We start from the raw sequence: 19,537 nt of genomic DNA, 5'->3' as shown, positions 1-19,537 counted from the left end.
GTGTAGTCATGTACCCCGCTTCTGGGATGGTGAGTGCTGTGGTTTTATATCTGTTTGTATATTGCAGGGTTATTCTTTGGTTAACTCTTATTAACTGTGGTCACAAGCTTTTCATGCACCGCTATGTAGACTCAATTATCCTGAACCTGTGTCAGCTGTTCCTTAGTAATTTATCAACCAGTGTCAGGTGACTAGTGTACCTTTAAAAGCATAAGGTATTTGGCAGGTGCACATAAACCAAGTAGGCATATTTTCAGTTATATTATGTATGAAACAGTTGCCAGGTTTTAAGACTCTGTGATAGTGTAGGACCTGCAAGAAGGTGGGGTACCTTGGCAATCGGTTTGCAGGCTTCTGTGCATTGGCCAATTCACTAACTAAACCCCCATCATTTATTTATTGATGTGGTGAGGATAAGTGAGCTTGCTATGGTGAGTGCTGAATTTTCTGTTTGTATTTATGTAAGTATGTGGTTATGGGCTACATGCACCCCACCCAATGAGTGGTAAGTGCAGTCATGTACCCCGCTTCTGGGATGGCGAGTGCTGTGGTTTTATATCTGATTGTGTGTGTGTGTATATATATATATATATATATATATATATATATACCTCCAAAACCGCACAGCACTCGCAGGGACTCGTTACACCAAAAATTTAATGGCAGTGTTTCAAACAGTCAACATGTTTCAAGGCTGATGCCTCTTCCTCAGGACACACTAACAGTACACGTTTGTTAGTGTGTCCTGAGGAAGAGGCGTCAGCCTCGAAACATGTTGACTGTTTGAAACACTGCCATTACATTTTTGGTGTAACGAGTCCCTGCGAGTGCCGTGCGGTTTTGGAGGTATGTGTGGATCATTGCACAGGGCACCGGGACCAGCTTTTTGAAAGCATAGAGTGCCGGCTGATTTGGAATACTATATATGTGTGTGTGTGTGTGTGTGTGTGTGTGTGTGTGTGTGTGTGTGTGTGTAAAAAATGTCTGTATACTGTAGTATAACTAACACACACACATTGCATGCACACACACACACACACACACTTATATGTTGCACACATACATATACAGTATAATGTACCACGCACATACTGTACATTCATACAAACACATGCTCACATGCCTGGGGCTGAGATGAGGAGACGGGCATCCACGGCACAGCAGAATTGAGGATGTGGGAGCTGTTTATGCACAACAGTTCCTGTCCTACGCTCCTCCGTCCAGCCTTCCAGTGCAGAGAGCTCAGTTGCAGCGGTAGCGGTTTTAATTGAGATGGAGACACAGCTGTCTCCATCTCTGAAGAAAAAAAAAAGATTTTAGACTATCGGGGGGGGGGGGGGTTCTGGGTACCCAGAAACCCCCCCTGCATGCGCTACTGGACAGAATACTGATATAACTTATAAGTGAGGTAAGTGGTTCTGTTACCTAAATGTTTCCATCAGGGGAAGGCTGATTAGGCTTATTTAAGGTAACTTTTAAGATGGAATTATCATGGTGTTTCTTTGTATATTTTACTATATCACAATAGTTAATATGTATAATTACTTTCAGGATATACAACTAAGTGCAGTCTTTATTATTGCAGCTTCTGCCTTTGGGGATCCTCATTTTATCACCTTTGATGGAGGAAATTTCACCTTCAAGGGGTATGGAGAATACACCCTGGTCAAGTCTAATCATCATTCACTCATGGTTCAGGGCCGGACAAAGCCTGCTATATCTGCAAATGGTATGCACCATCCATAAGTAAGAACATGTCACTAACAAAAAGAGCAAAGGACATTCATTTCTGCCTATTATATTCATTATACAGTATTCACGAATGAGGACAGGTTGACGAGAGTAGAGCATAACATTAGCTATGATAACGACCCAATGAAGAGTACTTGGTTAAACGAGGAAGTAGTCCGGGAGAGACTAAGTAAAATTAAGATAAATAAATCTCCTGGGCCGGATGGACTCCACCCCAGGGTTCTTATGGAACTTAATTTAGAGATAACGAGACCACTATATTTGATTTTCAGAGAGTCAATTAGATCAGGAACGATACCAAAGGACTGGCGTATAGCAGAGGTTGTCCCAATATTTAAAAAGGATAGTAAAACTCACCCCGGTAACTATAGACTGGTAAGTTTGACATCTATAGTGGGGAAATTACTAGAAGGTATATTAAGGGACAGCATACTTGAGTACTTGGATACCTCCAAGGTCATTACTAGGAATCAGCATGGTTTTGTGAAGGACAGATCCTGTCAAACTAACTTTATAAGCTTCTACAAGAAAGTGAGCGATAATATTGATCAGGGTCATGCAGTGGATGTGATCTTTTCTTTTTGGTCTTCGCTAAGGCCTTTGACAAAGTTCCACATAAGAGACTAATTCTTAAAATAAGGGAGCTTGGGATAGGGGACACTATTTGTACTTGGGTGAATAATTGGCTTTTCAATAGAGAACAGCGAGTGGGGATTAATGGGATGTACTCTGAATGGGCTTCAGTGCTCAGTGGAATTCCACAAGGTTCAGTACTCGGACCATTGTTTAACATATTCATTAATGACCTAGGAGAGGGACTGGAAAGCACAGTGTCAATTTTTGCAGATGATACTAAGCTATGTAGAGTAATTAATTCAGACAAGGATGTTGAGTCTCTGCAGAATGACTTATCCAGGCTTGAGGTCTGGGCGGATAAATGGAGAATAAGGTTCAATACAGACAAATGTAAAGTTATGCACTTTGGGACTAAGAACAACCAGGCAGCCTATAAACTAAATGGGGAAAATGTAGGGATAACAGTAGTTGAAAAAGATTTGGGAGTGCTCATCGACAATAAACTTGGTAACAGTACGCAAGGTAAAAAATGCAGCAACAAAAGCAAATAGGGTGTTAACATGCATTAAACGGGGAATGGAGACAAGGGATTAGAGTGTAATCCTGCCACTGTATAAATCATTGGTGCGGGCACACATGGAATATTGTGTGCAGGTCTGGGCACCTCACTATAAAAAAGATATCTTGCAACTCGAAAAGGTTCACAGGCGAGTCAACTAACTGGTCAAGGGGTTAGAGACACTGGATTATGAGGAAAGACTTAAAAGGTTAGATTTGTTTACACTGGAAAAGAGGCAACTGAGAGGAGACATTATTAATATTTTTAAATACATAAAGGGACAATACAAGGGTTTATCAAACTATTTGTTCATCAAAAAAGCACTACATAGGACACGAGGACACCCCCTGAAGTTAGAAGAAAAAAATTTCCATACACAATGGAGATAAGGGTTCTGCACAGTAAGAACAGTAAAGATTTGAAATTCTTTGCCAGAGAAGGTAGTAATGGTGGACTCAACCAATAAGTTTAAAAATGGATTAGATAAATTCCTAGCAGAAAAAAATATCCAAGGATACAGCATTTAGTTAGATTAAAAAAAAAAAATGATTACTACAGGTTAAACTCAATGGACATTTTTCAATCTCAACAACTATTAACAGAACCAAAAGCACATCAGCCTGATAGCCATAGGTGCTTTAGGCTGAACGGTCAAAAGGTGCTAGAGAAGGTGAAATTAGATTTTTGTAGGAAAATACATTCTGCTGGCATGTGCTGAACAGTAAACTCTTGACCGTAGCCCTGAATGGTTGAGCAAACATGAAACGCATACTTAAATTTTTTAGATTGAACACACTGCTGGAAATATTTTTGGATATCTATAAAGAGACAGAAATGCAAACAGTTTGTTTTTTCTTGCACTGAAGGTTCCTCTTCAATCACCGGCTTCACTTCTGTGGCCATGCAGGAGAAGAGTTCTGATGTGATTGAGGTACGTCTGGCGGAACTCCCTGACATACTGGAGGTTCTTCTAAACCAGGAAGTTCTTAGACTTGAACGGAGATGGCTAGACCTTAAGGGTGAGTTTGCAAGGTTCTATTTACCGATTGCTTTAACTGCTTTATATGTACCTGTTCCTATATTATCTCAGTCAAGTCAACCGAAAACGAGAGCACACTCAATATAATGTCAACTGTATTTGAACAAAATGTTAAACTTTATAATTCCATAGCTTGAGTTTCACAGATCGGCTTTTAGGATGCATCCGAGTTGTGTTGTGTACCGATGCCTGGTATAACCCATCTCTTCAGTTCCACAGAACACATCAGTATTATCACAAACACATGGCATGATACAAGCATCATCATATAGAGCAGTGACAACAGTTGTATGCTAAATCCAGAAAACGGCAAAACATATTTTAAAATAGGAAATACATTACATTTTGTCTCAGACACCAAACAGAAAAACATAGAAGATTCTTTGAAGAAATATATATATTTACCCTAAGGGGTAAATTTACTGAGGTGGGAGCTTTTTAGAACTGGTGATGTTGTCCATAGCTACCAATCAGAATCTATTATCTTCTAGAAGCAGCTAGATAAATGTTAAGTAGAATCTGATTGTTTGCTATGAGTAACATCACCAGTTCTAAAAAGAAAACTCCCACCATAGTAAATTTATCCCTAAGGATTAGTTTTACATCAGGTGAAACTGATGTTCTTTCCTGATAGCCTCATAAACTCAGGGGCGTAGGGAGGATGGTTCCGGTGGAGCTCGAGCTCCAGGCGCCTAAGACAGTACAGGGCGCAGCAGCTCGCCTCCGCCGGAAACCTCCCTCCCGCAAGCAGCTCGCGGCCGCAGCTGTCAGTCACTGACAGCTGGAAGGCCGAGCTGCATCAAGTCTCTCCCTCCTCCCCTTCCTCCCCTCCCCTCCCCTCCCTGCCGGTCCGTGACATGCTTGTGACGTCACACGTCACACACATGGATGGGCGGAGACGCGGCCAGCAGCAGACGGGAAGCAGGAGCGGACAGGTGAGTATTTTTTCTTTTTTGTTCTTTTGTGTTTGCAGCGCTACCAGGGGGCACACCTACAGGGGCATAAATTCTCTGGGCACACCTACTAGGGGCACATCTACAGGGGGCACAACTACTCCGGGCACAGCTACAGGGGGCACATCTTCTGGCGGCAAATCTACAGGGGGCACAACTACTCCGGGCACAGCTACATGGGGCACAACTACTGGGGGCAAATCTACAGGGGGCACAACTACGCTGGGCACATCTACTGGTGGCAAATCTACAGGGGGCACAACTACTGGGGGCAAATCTACAGGGGGTACAAACCAGGGTGCACAATTACTCTGGGCACAGCTACAGGAGGCACACCTACTGGGGACACACCTACTAGGGGCACAGCTACAGGGGGCACATCTACTGAGGACAAGTCTACAGGGGGCACAACTACTGGGTCCATAACTACAGGGGGCATAACTGTGGCCTCGCCCCTTCCCTATGAAGCCACGCTCCTATTGTTTGCCGCACGCCTTTGGCACACACTATGTTTAACCTGTGGGTGTGGGGGGGCGCCAAAGGAAACTTTCACCCTGGATGCCACAAGCTCCAGAACCGGCCCTGGTGGCCACGTCCCCAATTCAGTACAAGTGGGGGGGGGGGGGGGGGGGGCCGAAACATACCTTGCTCCAGGCACCATGACACCTTGCTATACCTCTGCATAAACTACCCCTCACATCATTGTTCCAGCGCACCTCATGCAATTACCTACACTCTATTAGTCATCTCTATACAGCTGGGCTGCTTCATACCTTATGCTGATCTATTTTCTGGAGCAACAGAATAGTTTATAATAAAGGTATACTCCATATATTACCTCCAATCTCTGTCTTTCTTCTTAGGACATATGTATACATTTCCTACCTTATTGTCATGTTGCAGAAACTGTAATAGCTGCTTTTGTTTTGTGCTTTTTAATTATCATTTTAGCTTTGTTAAACAACTTAAAAAAGTATTCTATCCAAACTGCATCGGACTGGCTGACCGGGAACCGCCTCCTGTCCATTTTTGCTGTGACAAAGTTTAGAGGCACCCGGTTCTCTGCATTCTTAACTTGCAGTTGCCTGTGATGCAGTTAGCGAGTGTAAAAAGCCGGGAGCTTCTAAACTTTATTCCAGCATAAATGGACAGGATGCGGTTCCCCGGTCAGCCAGTCCGATGCTATGTCCATATAAGTAAGAAAATGATCTTGATCTGTGTTTGTCTCACAGGGGTATTTGTGTTTTCTGGCACTAATCAAAACGTGACAGTGATGTTCCCATCGGGGGCTGGAGTGGAAGTGAGAGGAAGAGCAGGATTCCTGACTGTGAGCGTCCTTCTTCCTGAGGAGTTCATGAACCAAACCCAAGGGCTTATGGGAATCCTGAACAACGATCCTGCAGATGATTTTAGCTTCAGGAATGGAACCAAGTTACCCCTGGATGCCAGCCCTGAGCTGCTTTTCCAGCTTGGTGCAGACTGTGAGTGATTATCAAACAACTTGATGTTTTACACATGAACATATTTAAAATTGTGACAGGAAAGCATTCTCAGTGTCTGCACAGGTGTCTAAAATGTTTATATGTTTTATGCATAAATTCTTAATCTGAATAGGTGATATATTTTAGCAGTTTTCTAGATACTTATAAAGACGCTGGGCTTGAGTCTGAGACAGAGGCAGCCGCATCTATTACTGCATCTTTTGGCGGCCGCCTTTCTGCGACTTTATGCACATCTCACTAAAAAAGCCCGTCCTTGGTGTACATCCATGTCCACATGTGCAAGGACTGAGATGCCCACATTCGATGCTCAAATACCAACTGGTGCATATTTACACACGCCATCAAAACTTGTACCAGCCCTATGGCACCTGCAGCTTCTCCGCCTGAATATGGCCTCTTATGTGAGTGTCTCTGCACACAGTCACGTTGACTGACATGCCCACGACACTCCCAAAACATGCTCATAAGACGGACCATCACCTTGTGTACACTAAGTCACCTCCCTATCACCGCCCAGGAACACTCACTAAATTTTCTATATCCTGCTTGTGCATACGTCTGAAATCACACCTGCATCTCTGTATGGAAAGAGGGCCTGATTCAGGTTTGTAAGCAAAGCAAAAAAGGCTGACACTCGATATCCTGGCTGTCAGGATCCTGGCGCTCTGCATACTGGCACCGGGATCCCGACTGCCGGTATACCGACAACTATTCTCCCTCTTGGGGTGTCTTCGACATCCCTGGAAGGAGAATAAATAGCGTAACGCGCCACTGGGCCCACAGCTTGGTGAGAGCAGATAGCCCACAAGGGGCTCTTTTGCTCTTGCCCCACTGCTGGCATTCCGGCGGTCGAGATCCCAGCGCCAGCATGCTGGGCGCCGGGATCCCGTGCGCCGGTATATCGTAGTACACCTAGCAAAAAAGCACAGAGCTGGGCAAAACCATGTTGCACTGGCGGTGGGGCAGATGTAACACGTGCAGAGAGATTGCCTCTTCATTTATTATTCCGCTTCTCTAAGCGCAGTAAGTGCAAACAGAAAACATACTGTATCAGCATATTGATTGATGCATATGTATTTTGTGCTCAGGCACAGTTTGTGTATTCATATTTTACGCAAATCACTGTTTTTGCTTTTATAAGAAAAGCATATTTATATCAACATTACCCTATTTTTTATTGTATGGATAAATGTTCAGAGTTGTTTAGATGATTTCATTCAGTAGTACAGGATGTGTCACCAGCAGCTCAGGTAGAGCACCCACTGTAGGTGGTCATTCCGAGTTGTTCGCTCGTTGCCGTTTTTCGCAACGCAGCGATTAGGTTGAAAATGCGCATGGTACGCAGCGCGCATGCGTTAAGTAATTTAACAAAAAACTTTGTAGATTTACACAAGCTCGAGCAACGTTTTTCATCGCTCGAGTGATCGTAGTGTGATTGACAGGAAGTGGGTGTTTCTGGGCGGAAACTGGCCGTTTTCAGGGAGTGTGCTAAAAAACGCAGACGTGCCAGGTAAAAACGCAGGAGTGACTGGAGAAACAGGGGAGTGGCTGGCCGAACGCAAGGCGTGTTTGTGACGTCAAACCAGGAACTAAACGGACCGAGGTGATCGCAATCTAGGAGTAGGTCTGGAGCTGCTCAGAAATTGCAAGAAAATATTTATTAGCAGTTCTGCTAATCTTTCGTTCGCTATTCTGCTAAGCTAAGATACACTCCCAGAGGGCGTCGGCCTAGCGTGTGCAATGCTGCTAAAAACAGCTAGCGAGCGAACAACTCGAAATGAGGGCCATAGAGTGTGTGCCTGAAGAAATTGATAATATCCCCTTTAAAAATTAAAAACAGCATTTCTGAGCTCTCATTTAACCACATACAGTAAAACCATATACTGTAATCACACATTCATTGCATGCAGGGTAACAGTTGTCTAACTGTAGTCATGTGTTTATTTTAGGGGCAGTGACCAGTGACAGCTCTCTATTCACCTATGATTCACAGTCTTTGATAGATGACTATCAAGTAAAACACAACCCACATTTCTTGCCCACCTTTACCGTTCAGGAAGATCCCAATGATCCATTAATAGATGAAATGAGAAAAGTATGTGACATTGATCCTTTCTGTAGATTTGATGTACTGACTACTGGAAACCTAACGGTTGGCATTGCAACCAAAATATCACATGACAGCCACAAGGATTTGGTGGAAAGTCTGAAGCCAGGTAAGATAATGGAAGAAAATAATGTTAACTCAATAGGAACCAGGGCATACATTACAGCCATTTGTAAGGGAGTGTGAAAGTTATACCGATTGGCAAGGACAATCTGACATCCAACCAACCATCTGAAACTGGAGATTGGATTAATATATTCTATTCAACCTCAGTAAGAACACATCCTGGCATTTATTGTTTACTTACAAGCCGGGGCATGAATCCACCACCTCTCATTGTAACATAATGAAAACAAGACATGATGATGTTACAGCTTATTAGTTTTCTATTTACGCCTTAGGGTAGGAACACAAAGGCAGAACCTAGGATGTCAGTATTGGTAAGTGATGTATGAAATGAAAGCTCAGCTGTGATTTGCAACACATGGATATGCGTTTACCAGCTAGTCCTGTGCCATAGGGCATCCTATACAGTTGGCAGCATTCATCCTGTGATGGTAGTGCTTATAAAGTAATGTACTACACGTGTTTGGCGTTACATGTTTAATATTAACACCTCAAAGCTGTTTGTGCTGATTTCTTTTGATATTGATGGGTGTAATACAAGCAAGCACTAGTCACTGGCTTACTGTATACCATGTATATGCTGGATGTCATTAAACTGAGTCCTTTCTTCTGTGTCAGTGGTCTCGTGTGGCTGGCTAGAGCCCCCAAAGAATGGGAAGAAGGAAGGAACTAGCTACCTGGCAAACTACAGTGTGACATTTACCTGCAATAAAGGATACATGTTAACGGGATCTTATGCACGCACATGCCAGGCTGATGGCACTTGGAGTGGGCAAACAAGTCACTGTGTATCTGGTAAGTCCAGCTTCAGGCTTGCTTTCTGTTACTAATTGCACTTTTGTACTAATAATTCTTTACAGTACCAGTGTGATGGGCAACTATCAACTTTGGAAACTGTAAAGCATCTTCTGTCTTCCTGTACCAGCATTGTATTGTACAATGAATTGGTGTTTATTTCATGTTTTAATATATACATGGTGTTCTAAAATACAGATGTGACCACTTACAGTGTTGCTGGCATTGCGTCACAGCATGTTAACGCAGCGCACGTGCCTGCTGGTGGCCCCTTTTTTACAGCATACAAGCCGCAATGTGCCGCAGCCCAAGCAAATATAAAAGGACACATCTGTAGGACTTCCAGCAATATTCTTGCCTTTGGTCAAGCAATATTGACAGTTCTGAACTGGACGGCAACGGTGTTATATTCTAAAGCAGGTCTGCTTGGTTGTTGGTGTTGGTGGTGAAGGGAGAACATCATATTGTATAAAAAAAATGTCATCAAAGATTCTATTTTCCAGTTCTGAAGTTACCAACTGGTGGCATAAAGAGACCATATGGTATAAAGTATTTGAATCGGCCATGAATTCTGACCATTCCATGCAATGGAACATGGAAGAAATTGGAGGCAGACGTCTAAAGCTCAGATGTACATCATTTGCTAGGTCTTTACCTTGTTTTTTTATTATAAATGCACAAATTAGAAAAAATCTTGGTTTCACCAATTTTTAGCATAACTTTATATTTTCTGGGTATGCGTGTTACGGGATTTATGCTGCTTAGCTGAGAAGACAGAGGGGTGAGATATGAAGTGCATGGCGGCACTCCCTATGTGGACAGTGCAGTTCACACCTGGCAGTCACTCGTGTGCCCAATATCTATAGCAAAGGAAAGAAACGGTGAAAGCTTATGCACTGCACAGTAAATACAATTTTGCATAAATCATGTGAGCGTCCTTCATGTTTTTTTTAAATCACATATGGGGGAGGGGGGCTAGACTGCACACCCTAATTCTTAACATAATGAGTGGTGCTACCATGCTGAGACTTGTAGTTCCACACAGAAAAAAAGAGAAAGTGCAAGTGCATACTGTAAACACTAAGGGGCATAATTGTTAACATTTTCCTAAAATAATGTGAAAAAGGATGTTTCTCTTTCATCCATCTGGGGGACGCTGCGCACTTACTGATCGGTTAGAGTGTGTGTGTGGGTAGGGCATAGCCAGATTAAGGGGGCGCAGGGCATACAGTACCCCGGGCCCCCCTTTGTCAGGGGGCCCCCGGCCACAGCACACTGACATCACTAGATTCCCTCTTATGCAGCAGCAGAACCAGGCAGCCAGAATGTGAGCAGGACAGTATGCAGTATAGGCAGAGACACAGGAGTATCAGGTTTCATGAGCTACCAATGGAGCTTTGCGACCAGAGGAGTTAGGATGGTGGAAAGAGATCTAAATAACACAGGGATCCCAGCTTCTCCTCCTCCCCACCTGGGTGTCTGGCTCCTGTGTCACCTGTCATCTAATGAGAGTCTAGAGCAGGCATTCCCAACCACGGTTCTCAAGGCACACTAACAGTGCAGGTTTTAGTGATATCCAGGCTTCAGCACAGGTGACCTAATTAGTAGCTCAGTTATTTTGATTTAACCAGCCGTGCTGCAGCCTGGATATCACTAAAACCTGCACTGTTGGTGTGCCTTGAGGACCGTGGTTGGGAATACCTGGTCTAGAGGGACACACACACACACACACACACACACACACACACACACACACACACACACACACACACACACACACACACACACACTCCTCCTGAGTCCTGTCCCAGTGTGTAAGTAGTACAGAGACTGCTGCTATTCTTGCATGTAATAAGATAGATTATAGATTTTATTTTTCTGTGTGTATTTTAGGGTTGTTTAAGTTTTAAGTCTTTGTTCCACTGCAAGAAAATGTTATAAAATAGTTGTCTTTCAAATAGGTGGAGCTATAAACAGTACCCAGCCATTATTAAACTATTAGTTTAAATCTAATATGCACCATTGGTTTAAATTTTATATACACAATCCATACCTGCCAACATGACCCATTCCAGGAGGGACAAAATGCTCTCTACTTGGACTTCCTTCTTAATTTATGATTGCAATCACCTGTGTTCTTATCAATTTGAATAGTTCAACACATTATATAACAATATATTAAGAAGGAAATCCAGGTAGAGAGCATTTTTCCCCTCCTGGAATGGGTCATGGGGGTCATTCCAACCCGATTGCTCGCTCCAGTTTATCGCAGCGATCGGGTCGGAATTGCGCATGCGCCGGCGCTGCTGTGTGCCGGCACATGCCGGACGGGCAAAGGCCGTCGTTTCCCTGCAATCGCCTCTGCCTGGGCGGGAGGGGGCAGCGTGGCTGGACCGTGTGGGGGGGCGGGCCGGGGTAGCGATGAGTAGATCCCGGCCACCATGCTAAGGCTGCGCTGGCCGGGAGCTACTCCTAAAGTGCAAAAGCATCGCTTCTGTGCGATGCTTATGCACTTCTGCAGGGGGGGCCGGCACTGACATGTGGGGCGGGATAGCCCTGTGCTGGGCGTCCCCCTGCATGTCTATTGTCATGATCGTAGCCCTGCAAAATTTTGCAGGGCTACAATCAACTCAGAATGACCCCCCATGTTGGGAGGTATGCACAATCTGATTAACTCCCCTCACAACCACCTTTCCACGGGGGCTCCCCTCACTTAAGTGTCCCGGGCATCCCCAAGGCTTAATCCGGCCCTGGAGTAGTTTGGCACAGAACCTATAGAAACTAACTCCTCCCATCCCTAGTGTGTCACCGAATCACCTCAGTTTAAGTTTTGTTCCTGTGAAGTACAGGCACAGGTTTTTTTGCCTATAGATTTTAGTTAGGTTTCTTTTATTTTTGATGGAGTTTTCTAATGTACTTAGTCACTGTATACATAAGACAAGTACAGTTAGAGTGGGGTTAGCTAGATAAGCTTTGTTTTCCCACTCTACATAGCCTCTGGATTGTCACCATACATCGGTCACTGGGACTTTCTATCCGGACAGAGATCCGAGGAGGCAGCTGGATGGTAGGGCAGCCACAATCTGTATGGGCAGTGTTGGACTGTTTCTGCAGTATGAGATGCATGGGTGGTGTTCTCTACTCCCCTCTCTCCCCCTCCTTAATGGAGGTGAGCTACGGCACTGTATGGAACGGTAAGAGAAGGGGATGTAAGCGGCGCGCTGTTCAGGCTTACCGCTGCCAGATAATGTTAGAGGCAGCAGGCTTGTACGCAGGTGGAGCGGGACTGAAGGGTTGATCAGCTCTCCCTGCTTTCCGCCAGACTGTCAGTAACGGAGCCGTGGTCCTTTCACTGAAGGGTACAGTATAGTGCAGCCATGGTGGATGAACAGAAGAGGAAGTAAGCACTTCCCGCTCGGACTGATGTGCTTGAGCTGCAGGCGTCATCTTCCCCACGTTTGCTGTGCTACAGATCGGGGGACGCTGCGCAGCATTGAGGACACACACTCTCACACATTGCAATAATTCTCATACAGGGATCAGCTTCTCACCCTGTTTAGTACAGGAGGGGACCAGACAACAGCAAGTATTGTAGTTACTGTTTTTTTATATAGACTGTAATACAATGATAGCCTTTTTTTTTTTTTTTTGTAGGTCTCACTATTAGTCACTAACTCGCCCTGTTCTTATCACAGGAGGGGTTTATATTTTACAGAACACATTTTTAGAAGAGATTTATGCATTAGTCTTAATTCTCTATTGTGCAGGATATATATACATATATCTAGCAAACGTGAAGCCGGCACTCCCCTCTGTACATAAGCAGGTAAATTGCATCCGGTGCCTTCCAGGTGTATTAGGCCACAAACGGTCAATCACCACACATACCAGACATAGGCGGCACTCAGGACGGCTTGTAAGAATCACACGGACCCCAGCATAGAGTTCAACGTTTCAATCTTATTCACAGATCCTGACGAAAATCTGTGAATAAGATTGAAACATTGAACTCTATGCTGGGGTCCGTGTGATTCTTACAAGCCGTCCTGAGTGCCGCCTATGTCTGGTATACATATATCTATATATATTTATATTTTACTTATTCTACTTATTGAGTCACTTGTAGAGATTTTACCAGTAACTATGGCTAATAAGCCAGACAAATCTACAAAAGGAAAAGCAGGCTCTGTTGTTTATTTTGCCTGTTCACAATGTGGCTCCAAACTTTCAAAGGGTAGCACGGACCCAGGTACTCTCTGTATTGCGTGCTCTGGTACACCAGGGTGGCTCTGAGGATCTGTCTATGCCTCTGTGGGCCAAGAACATGGCCGATGCTATAGCAGGCTTGCGTCAGTCCCAATCGGGTACTGATTCAGGATTAACTTCTGAGGAGCTGCCGTGGGCGACAAATACGGGAAAGTGTCTCTTTGACTTAGCCCAGTCTTTGAATAAGATAGTGACTTCTTCAGGTACTGCCACTAAACGTTCGCAGCCGTTGCCCGCTTTAACCTTCCCAGGAGAGGAGTTAGATTCCGTAACTTCCCCCCTGGAAGAAGGTGAAGTGGATCCTGAGTGGGCGGTTAACTCTGCTTGGTGAAGAAGAGGAGTAGTCTACAAGCTCAGAAGTCAGACTGTTGATAGAAGCCATACGTCAGACTCTTAATTTTCAGGATACGGCGGTGGCGGAGACTTCAACAATCTTTTTTAAAAGACAGAAAAGACAAGTAGCTGTTTTCCTTTCTTATTCGCATTTTACGGAGATTTTAAAAGAGGCCTGACTTAAGCCGGATGCTTGTTTTCAGGCTCCTAAGAAATTAAGATTTCTGTACCCATTTGCAGAGGAGGAAACAAAATTCTGGGAAACAGCCCCGAAAGTAGATGCTCCTATTACAAACCTGGCGAAGACTACGGTTATACCTTCAGTATACCTTCAGTGCAGTCGGTGACCCTGAAGGACACTACAGATAGGAAGATAGAGGCGATTCTTAAATCCATGTTTGCCCTATCAGGTATTTCTCTACGTCCAATCCTCGTTGGCGCTTGGGTCCTCAAGGCTGTGGATGACTGGCTAGCACAAGTAGTGTTTGGGATGCAATCTGACGATACAGTGGAAGCTATTCAATTAGCAAAACAAATTTCTGTAGAACTCACTTATGTTGGTGAAGCTTTGTTGGATTCGGCCGCGCTCCAGTCACGGGTATCTTCCTTAGCTGTAACAGCAAGAAGACCTCTTTGGCTTAGGGTTTGGAATGCTGACTCCTATTCCAAACAGACCTTAACAGCTGTCCCCTTTGAGGGGGTATTTCTTTTTAGCTCAGAACTCACAAAGATTATCTCCAATACCACTAGAGGTAGGAGCCCTTTTCTTCCGGTTGACCCTCAGAAACTGAAACCTACAAAGTTTCGGTCCTTTCGTACTCAAGGTAAGGGAAACTTCCAGTCCTTTCGGCCCTTTACATGATTCCCTCGCAGAGGGGCTTTCCGAGGTAGAGGAACCCAGGCAACTCGTAGACCAGCTGTCAAACCTACCTACAAACCTGCCGCATGATGGTTTGGGGCCTCTGGAGGGATCATTGGTGGTTGGGGCTCGGTTACTTCAGTTCAAGGAGGTATGGATCCTGTCGGAACCAGATCAGTGGGTGTCAGGGGCCGTATCCCGCGGATATATTTTAGACCTCGGGGACCCAGTCCAACAAAGATTTTTTGTCACTCCTCTCCCATGCGATCCCTCAGGCAACTTCAACGCTTTTACAAAATGGAGTAATTCTTCTGGTTCCCGAACGACAAAAGGGTCAGGGCTTTTACTCTAGTTTTTAAACTGGTAAACGAACCGGACGGCTCGTTTCTGCCCATTTTAAATCTAACGTGTTTAAATCCGTATCTCTTGGTACAGAAATTCAAAATGGAATCCATTCGTTCAATCATCGGCTCCATGGATGATGATGATCACCACAGACGCCAGCCTCACAGGTTGGGGGGTGGTGTTCCAATCTCAACACTTCCAGGGTCTCTGGAACACCCAGGAAACAAAGTTACAATTCAACATCCTGGAATTGAGAGCGATCCGTTATGCTCTACTTAAGGTTCTGTCCTCCGTCCGAGGTCATCCGGTACGCATTCAGTTGGACAATGCCACAGCAGTGGCTTACATCAACAGACAGGGAGGAACTCGAAGCTGGAGAGCCATGAAATAAGTTTCCCATATTCTCCTGTGGGCGGAACGTTGGGTTCCAGCCATCTCCGCAGTTCACATTCCGGAAGTGGAGAACTGGGACGCAGACTACTTAAGCCGTCACACGGTTCATCCAGGGGAATGGGAGCTTCATCAGCAAGTCTTTATTTCGCTGGTGTCCCTGTGGGGGACCCCTGACATAGACCTCATGGTGTCTTGTCTAAACAAAAAGCTTCCTCTGTACGGTTCACGAACTCAGGACCCTCAGGCAGTACTTATTGATGCCTTGACAGCAATATGGCAGTTTCATCTGGGATATGTGTTTCCGATGATTCCTCTGATTCCACGTTTGCTTCAGCGCATCCTGCAAGAGGGTCTGCCAATCATTCTCGTGGCTCCAGATTGGCTTAGTCACCAGTGGTACACTCTTCTACGTAGCATGGTGACCAGAGAGCCTTTCCGTCTACCTCTACATCCAGACCTCCTTCTTCAAGGACCTTGTCGCCACCACGATTTACCACGGCATGGTTCTTCAATCCAGCACTCTAAGGGCTGAAGGTTTATCTCGACCAGTGGTGAAAACTATGCTCCAGGCTAGGAAACCAGTCACATCTCGGATTTATTATAGGGTGTGGCGTATCTACATTGCTTGGTGTGAAAAACACGGGTTGTCGCCGGGCCTCTTTCAGTTACCTCACCTGTTGCCCTTCCTTCAGGATGTTCTGACTAAAGGATCTTTCTTCCCTCAAAGGGCAGGTTTCCGCCTTGTCGGTGCTTTTTCAGAGAAGGTTGGCTCTTATTCCGGAGATAGACGTTTCTTCAAGGGGTGCTCAGGATTCAGCCTCCGTTTGTTCCCCCGGTTCCCCCTTGGGATTTAAATTTAGTTCTTAAGCCCTTCAGAAATCTGTTTGAACCAATAGAATCTATGGAAATGCGGTTCCTTACACTTAAAGTGTTTTTTCTTTTGGCCATTGCTTTGGCCAGGCGTGTTTCATAGTTGGCGGCCCTTTCCCTCAGGCTAACTTTGTTGGTTTTTCATGATGATCGAGTGGTTTTGTGTACAAAGCCTTCCTTTTTGCCGAAGGTTGTGTTGGCTTTCCACCTAAATCAGGACATTGTGCTTCCAGCGTTTGTTCTGAATTCATCCGGTGAGGATAGTCATTTGGCCTAATTGGATGTTGTTAAGGCCTTACACATTTATTTGTCCCGTACAGAATCTATTTGTCGTACAGATACGTTGTTGATTCTGATTGATACACCCAAATGAGGTTGGCCGGCTTCCAAAAATGCGGTGGCTCGTTGGGTGACCTCTGCTATTCGGCAGGCCTATGTATCTTCTACGGTTTCCATTCCTGAACCCCTGAGGGCTCATTCGACTAGGGCTGTTGGGGCCTCCTGGTCTGTTCATGGAGGTGTATCTGTTGTCGGGTTTATTGATGATGTTCTGTTCTGTCTACTTCGGCTTTGCTAAACGTTAACTGAGGTGATTCGGTGACACACTAGGGATGGGAGGGGTTAGATGGGGGAGGAGTTCGTTTCTATAGGTTCTGTGCCTAACTCCCTACCCACACACACTCTAACCCATCAGTAAGTGCGCATCATCCCACAGATGGAATCAGAGAAGTAAACAAAATTCCCTTTTTTTTAAACCCTTTTCACATTATTTTAATTTCACCTGATTGTGTTAAAGGGCTTTTGGAGCATTTTTTTGTGAAAAACTGCTCCAACCCTTTAATTTTCATTTTTGTAGTAACCCAGATCGCATTTACCATTATTATTTACTATACTGTAAGTCAGGGCCGCCATCAAGTTGGTGCCCCATGAACAGAGAGTGGAGGGCCCGGGCTGCTCAAACAGCCCGCCATCGCTAATCCCTGCGGCGGCCGCCTATGGTAACGTCGGCGGCTTAGGGCGCCGCCGGTGGGACTGCCATTCCCCCTCTCCTGGGGCTGTGCTCAGCGGGCCCCGGGCTGCTCCCCTCCACCCACCAACCTGCCCGCCGCCGATCCTAACACGCCACTCCCCAGTCCCCTCCTCCTGAGGCTGCAATCGGCTCCCCTCCGCCCGCCAGCGCAAATCCTAAAAGCAAGCTGCACTGCTGCAGCTTGCTGTTTAATATAGTGATTGTAGTAGGATGTGAGCAGGAAGGCTGAATCCGCTGCTGTGAGTGTCAGCATCCCTTATCCCCATTATACCGGGGCTCTTGTAGGCGGACTGTGTAAGCGGGAACTCAGGGAGTATAATAAGGCTGTGTGTGGACGCCGGGCACTGAGAGAAACAGCAAGAGTCCGTAACGCGCTCTTGGTAACTGTGCTCGAGATTCCCCCGTCCTCTTCCCCCGGATCCCTGACTGACTGCCGACGGAGAATAGCTTTGGCTCTGCATGTCAGATGTCACCAGCGGTGCCCATTGTAGGAGTTTTTCCAGGTCTAGCAGTAAGTACTAGTGTCTCCGCCGGACCCTATTTTTCCCCCCTCCTCCTCCTTCCTCCCCCTTCCCTCCTGGAGGTCACAGACAACTCTGCACCCCAGGCATCTGCCTATGGCACCGCCGTGATAGGGGACAGGGTAATGGGTTTTATTTTACATCTTATGCCAGCAAAATGTACTCTGAGCCTCCATTATATCCGTAATGTGCCCTGTTATCCCTGCAGTGTATTCATTTTAATTAATAGTGATAACTAAGACCCCATTATATCCTCCATGCACCCAGTGTAGTAGTCACTATTACCACAGCACTGGGCAGGATTTGTTAGTAAAATAAATTAAAGTTGTCAATACATATTTATTTGTTTTGCCTTCAGGGTACGACCTGTGCGGCGCTCTAAGGGGGTCATTACGAGTTGATCGCTCGCTAGCAACTTTTTGCTGTGCTGCGATCAGATAGTTGCCACCTATGGGGCAGTGACGTGCGGTGAGCTCACCAGCTGGGGAGGCACTGGCAGCGAACCCCCCCCCCCCCCCCCCCTGGGAAAAAAAGTGCAGTCCTCCCACACCGCTAAAACCAGCACCAGGCAGAACGAGCCAGGGGGGGGTAATGCCATAGCAGGGGAGACACTCAGTGTGGGGTCATTAAACACCCCCCAAACCAGTCAGCCCAGGGCTGGAATTCCTCAGAAACTGGGGCCCCCAAAAAATCAAAATGGGGTCCCCCCTCCCGAGTAGCAACCAGCACTGGGTTGATAGCCCAGTGCTATTCCCCGCACCGCTGGTGGCGGTGGGTACGGGGTTCATTGTCTGCTAATATTGTTCTTTACAGGTGGCCTACAGGTCCCAGCAAGCCTGCCCCAGCATGCTGGCACTTGGAGAACCACAAGTGCCAGCATGCCCGGACATAAAGGGCCCGCTGGCACCTGTAGTCCACCTGTAAAGAAAATATTAAAAAAAAAACACTACACGTTCTTTAAAAAAAGCTTTATTACACAGGGTCTTCACATGGGGGCGGCGGCCTTTAAGCTCTTTTGCGTGGCCGCAGCCTTCCCAGGGCTTCCGGCGTCTTCACCTGGGGGGGGGGGGGGGCGCCACCTCCCCAGGGCTTCTGGCATCTTCCTCCGGCATCTTCACCTGGGAGGCGGCGGCCTTTAAGCTCTTTTGCATGGCCGCCGCCTTCCCAGGACTTCCAGCGTCTTCACCCAGGACTTCCAGCGTCTTCATTCTTCAGGAGCTCTTCTCTGCTCCTCCTCCGCCGTCGGACTGACAGCCGCTGCCTCGCGCTGACTTATATAAGTCAGCGGGAGGGGGCGGGGCGATGATGCGGCGAGCCATCTCTAATTTAAAAAAAATTACGCTGAGGCGCCATTTTTTAAATGGGTACCGCTTCCGCTGCCAAACTCTGCATATTGGCCCTGACTGCTGCGTCCTACCGCGCCCGGCCCGCCGCATCCCGCACCTCCGCCGCCCGCACCTCCGCCGCCCACACAGTGATTGACAGCGGATCCAGTGACGGATCCGCTGGCC

The 19,537-nt window shown here is 46.1% G+C and overlaps 1 protein-coding gene across 7 annotated transcripts in view; it reads left to right on the top strand.

The window, feature by feature from the left end:
* Window positions 1-19,537, top strand: part of SUSD2 (sushi domain containing 2) — a 384,956-nt gene that overhangs the window by 223,925 nt on the left and 141,494 nt on the right. For 6 of the 7 annotated variants that reach the window (XM_063964306.1, XM_063964301.1, XM_063964300.1 and 3 more), the window contains 5 exons: window positions 1,586-1,729; window positions 3,754-3,906; window positions 6,112-6,360; window positions 8,331-8,597; window positions 9,233-9,409. In XM_063964306.1, coding sequence (XP_063820376.1) covers window positions 1,586-1,729; window positions 3,754-3,906; window positions 6,112-6,360; window positions 8,331-8,597; window positions 9,233-9,409 — 990 coding nt within the window. Of the gene's footprint in view, window positions 1-1,585; window positions 1,730-3,753; window positions 3,907-6,111; window positions 6,361-8,330; window positions 8,598-9,232; window positions 9,410-9,912; window positions 10,328-19,537 lie in introns of those variants that run through there. The other variant, XM_063964304.1, reaches the window with a different exon arrangement.

Source organism: Pseudophryne corroboree, chromosome 1 (genome assembly GCF_028390025.1).
Source record: "Pseudophryne corroboree isolate aPseCor3 chromosome 1, aPseCor3.hap2, whole genome shotgun sequence".
In the NCBI taxonomy this organism is placed as follows: domain Eukaryota; kingdom Metazoa; phylum Chordata; class Amphibia; order Anura; family Myobatrachidae; genus Pseudophryne; species Pseudophryne corroboree.
The sequence above is the reverse complement of the archived record's forward strand: the minus strand, read 5'-3'. Positions and strand labels throughout refer to the sequence as shown.